Here is a 4,857-nt window from a genome sequence, read left to right on the forward strand (position 1 = left end):
GATCTCACGATGGACTCCACAGCGACCACCACCAAGCCGCTCGGCCCGACGGCGCTCGCCCTACGCCTCCTGGGCGAACTCGCCGAAACGGGCGCCCACGGCAGCAACCTCATCTTCTCGCCTTTGTCCATCTACGCCGCGCTCGCCCTCACGGCCGCCGGCGCCCGAGGCGCCACTCTCCAGGAGTTTCTCGCCGTCCTCGGCGCGAGTTCCCGCGACGAGCTCGCCGACACCGTGCGCGGCCTGGCCGAGCAGGCCCTCGCCGACCGCTCGCTCAAGGGCGGGCCGCGCGTGTCCTTCGCATGCGGCGTGTGGCACGACCAGACCCGGCAGCTCAAGCCCGCGTTCCGCCGCGCCGCCGCCCAGGCCTACAAGGCCGACACCCGCGCCGTCGACTTCCGCCAACAGGTCAGTCGGTAACTGCTCTTTCTCCATCTTGTCGTGTCCAAAGTAAGAAACTAAATCTCCAAGGGGCAAGGATTTCGTGAAATAATGGGACAAGCTTTTCAAGTAAAATTTGAATTTCAAACTCAATAATGTTTAAACATCGTGTGAATATTAATGTTCAGGGAAGGAGGAATTCGAAAGATTCTGTACACATGAGTTGGGCATAGCTAGGGTTCTAGCCGATGAAGAGCACACATATATACGGAGGAGTATATGATTTAGTCTAGACTAACCGAACAGCCCAAATTAAAACATAATTTAAATGAACTGATTTTTTTTCCATGGCTAAACTCATTCACTCGTGTCGTGCCTTCTTGTTTCCCAACTTCCCAAGTGACTCTAATCATTCCTTACGCCTACGTACGTGTGGTGCAGCCAGCAAAAGCCGTGAAACAAATCAACGCGTGGGCGGCCGCCGCGACCAACAACCTCATCGATTCGCTCCTCACCGACGGGCAAGTCTCCAGGCAGACCGACGTCATCGTCGCCAATGCCGTCTACTTCAAGGGCAGGTGGCAGGATCCTTTCCTCAAGGAGTACACCGTGGACGGCAAGTTCCACCGCCTCGACGGAAGCACCTTCGACGTGCCCTTCATGCGCAGCTGGGGGCGCGAGTACATCGCCTGCCACGACGGGTTCAAGGTGCTCCAACTCCCGTACAAGCAAGGCATGCACGACCGCTTCTCGCCCCCGCCCAGATTCTCCATGTGTATCTTCCTCCCGGACGCGCGCAACGGTCTCGCGGGCCTCATAAACACCATCGCGTCGTCATCCAGCTCGGACTTCATGCGGGAGCACCTGCCGACGAGTCTCGTCAAGGTCGGAAAATTCCGGCTGCCCAGGTTCAAGCTAACCTTCTCGGGGGACATGTCCACCGTTCTCCAGAGCCTGGGACTCCAGGCGGCGTTCGACGAGGAAGAAGCCGACCTGCACGACATGGCGGAGGGCGAAAGGCCGCTAGCTCTGCAAAGTATCGTCCACAAGGCTGTTATCGAGGTGAACGAGGACGGTACCGAGGCAGCGGCGGTCACCGGCTCCATGATGTGCGGCGCGAGCTTCGTGACGCATGCACCCGTGGATTTCGTCGCTGACCATCCGTTTGCCTTCTTTGTAATCGAGGAGAGGTCTGGTGCCATCGTCTTTGCTGGGACCGTCCTTGAACCATCTCCAACCGTGCCTGGCGAGAAGCGTCTTCGCCGCACCCGAGTGCACGCCAACAATGTTGATGTCAGGCCAGTTCAGTGGCCAACCACAAACGAGAACGCCAACCAGGGCCAACCGTCACGTCTTCATCGCTGCTTAAGAAACATATTAATATGTGTTTTCGTTTACTACTTTATACATTTTCTATTCTTTTAGAGAATGTGACGTACTTTGTTTATGCAGTCCCACTATATATTATCATTATGTTGATCTAGAGGAGAATCGGTTCATAGTACAGAGCACATCATTGCATGTCAATATTTGATCCATGTGCCCGTGTCATCTAGCTAAACATTGGCCTTAATTGCGTACTTGAAACGAAACGATGGGATGTATGCAATGGCAACTATTGTTTTTTCAATGTTAATGGCTGTCAAAGTGGTCCAGCTCCTTTTTAGGAGACTTTGAAAGTTGAATGGAAAGGAAGTTACATATGATGGACATGTATCCAGTCATAATGGAAAAACGGCTCTGAAAACCGCACAACAACATATCCTAGTTGTACACACGGGGCTAATTACTTTTAGGAAAATTTATTGCGCGAACGTGACAACTCTGGGGTAACACCTGACATGATCCGTAAATCCGCCCCGATCGTAGCGAGCGGCCCGATTTCATCCACCAGTGACACCCTGTTGTATCAATTTCCGACTGGGTCACATGTTATGGCAGTCCATTACTTTTAGGTTCTCAAGCTAAGTGTCACTTTCTCTAAGGTCCCAGATCGTTTGTAATAGAGGCTATTTGGAAAGTTCAATGTCCAATTGATAAAATGTTTATTTATATCTTGTAAAAGAGAGAGATGGTTGCAGGCTGCAACTTTTTTGGTGAATGTAGCTCCAAATTAACAGGCCGGCCCGGTGGATGCAGAATTAAAAGTTTCCGACAAAGTAACTTACAAGATTATAAGTGTCATGGCAACTGAGCAAACATATAGTAGTAAAAAAAAAGTTTGCACCACAAATTAATTGTATATAAGTTAATCTTTGAATGCGCTTGCATTTTCTCGAAAATCTCCAATCATGCAAGGGGTGTATAGGAATGACTCCTCTATGCACAATCTAGAACTGCCGTGGCTCAAGATTGTGCAACCTATGTATTGAACTTTTGAGCTATCCAAATGGTAAGCCACTGCTACAGTTGGCTCAATGATGAAGAAAGCGATCTCCTTGTAGGGGTGAAGTCCAAGTAACTGATTGTATGGATGACGGTATCCATAATCATCGTTGGTATCCAGAATATTATCTTCATCCGAGTTAAAATCAAAAGTCTCTCCCGCTAGCAATTTGTTATTGCCATATTCATCAAGAACATGCTTATTATCTAAGATCCAAGGTTTGCAGATTCCCTTCGTGAAGATGCAAGAAATTGATGGCTCAAAGTCAATATTATACTTTAACACCCACTTTACCTGTCCGCCTGATTCACTCGGGTCCAAATCCGAATTCGATCATTAACGACCTCTGCAAACAACACATTCTTCTCTGATCGCCCAAGGTGATGTTGTACATATTTGGGTTCCTTGCTGTAATAACCCAGAACATAGGAACAACGAAGGGTAGATTTAGAAATGGGATGTGCATTTCATCGCAAAACTGGGGAAATTTTCGCGCCTTATTGCAACTAAACCTAAGAGGGATCGAGGTTCTCTCTCATTTTGCACTTAGGGTTAGGCAATGTGAGTTAGGGAAATTTCGACATGATCTCTTTTGTATCTTGTTGATTTGGGGAATTGATTTCATTTGACAAGTGTTACTACATTAAACAATAAACATTGAACAATATAAATGGAATTTAGAATTCAAACAACTTTGAATTTCAAAGTAAATCATAAATACAATGTTTATTTCAGAATATAAATGTCACATAATCAAAAGCTCATAAACAAAAACCTTGGGCTTTATTGATATCAACACAGATTACAAAGTCTTTACAATATTCTTGATACAAGAATGGATGAATAATAAACAGAAATGAAAATAAAGATTACAATTTTGCTCCTAAACTAAAACCTAGACTAAATGACTTGGAGTATATCTTCATGGTCATATTCATCTTGAAAACCTGCAAAACAAAGAACAAATCCTAGCCAGAATGCTAGTGTTAGCCAAATATTCAGTTTGGACAGTTAGCAATAACACAAGATTCAGTTTGGACAGTACAAATTGTCACAGCACACTTGTGCTTGTCCAAAACCAGGGACAGCACAGGATAAGGGCAGCAGCAGACCAAACCTGAGCACACACCAGGGCTCAAGTTTCAGCATATGAGAGCACACAGCTCAAGTGTGCTGGGCAGCAACAGCAAGGCCATGCAAAAGCATAGTCACCAAGCATGCCAGGCTTGTGTGTCAATACAGAGAGAGAAGTAGGGATCATATAAAAGGAGCACAAACCCTAGAACCAAGGACTGACCGATCGAGATAAGATCACCAGGTAAGGGTGAAGCAAAAACAAGCATAGTTCATCTGTTCTTGAGCAAGAACAGAACCAACACACACAACTCCTCAAGCCACCAGAGATCATGGTGACCTAGAAGATCATCCAAGCTCTGGAGGTGAAGGGCTGTGAACAAACCCAAGTCTGCATCAACAAAGCATTACTTTCTAGGAGCTGGAACAAGGTATACCTAGTTCCTGGAAAAGATCCAATGGATCTAATCCATCATATGCATGACATAGTCATGGGGTTGAGCAGATGCTCAACAGGGTGAATCATCACTTGGTTTTCACCAAGGATCATTGCTAGTCTAAAAAGCCACCAAAAATAGAAACCATCCAGATACAGATCTTGTGCACAGAAGCAAGATCACATGCACAGATAGCACCAGTAGATAGCATAGATTAGCAGCTAAGACTACACAGAAGATCCTAAGCAAGAAACCATCAGAAAACCCTAGATTTCTTCACAGGCAAGCATATTGGCATTCATACTTACTATGATCCCCTAATATGCAAGCAAAGTTGAGTAGCCAACAAGATCCAACCAACTAGGTGAGCAACCAGTCAGTAGCAAGGCTACTGAGGTCACATCACACTTAGCACCAATTAAGAGAAAGCCAAATAGATCACATCACTACCCAGAAATGGATTCAGACTTTAATTGCTTGTAAAAGAATCATGAACAGCAAATTCATATACAAGCAAGTCATTTAAATCATCACTGCATAAGCAGTTCATCATAATTAAGTAATCCAAGCATGAATTTA

The 4,857-nt window shown here is 46.0% G+C and overlaps 1 protein-coding gene across 1 annotated transcript; it reads left to right on the forward strand.

Moving 5' to 3' along the window:
• The first annotated feature begins 9 nt into the window (after positions 1-9).
• LOC127315230 (putative serpin-Z5) lies at positions 10-1,806 on the forward strand. The gene is made up of 2 exons (XM_051345735.2): positions 10-408; positions 823-1,806. Exons 1-2 carry the CDS (start codon positions 10-12, stop codon positions 1,804-1,806), a joined length of 1,383 nt encoding a protein of 460 aa, XP_051201695.1.
• The last annotated feature ends 3,051 nt before the right edge of the window (positions 1,807-4,857 follow it).

The sequence above is a fragment of the Lolium perenne genome, chromosome 7 (assembly GCF_019359855.2).
Source record: "Lolium perenne isolate Kyuss_39 chromosome 7, Kyuss_2.0, whole genome shotgun sequence".
Taxonomy (NCBI): Eukaryota; Viridiplantae; Streptophyta; class Magnoliopsida; order Poales; family Poaceae; genus Lolium; species Lolium perenne.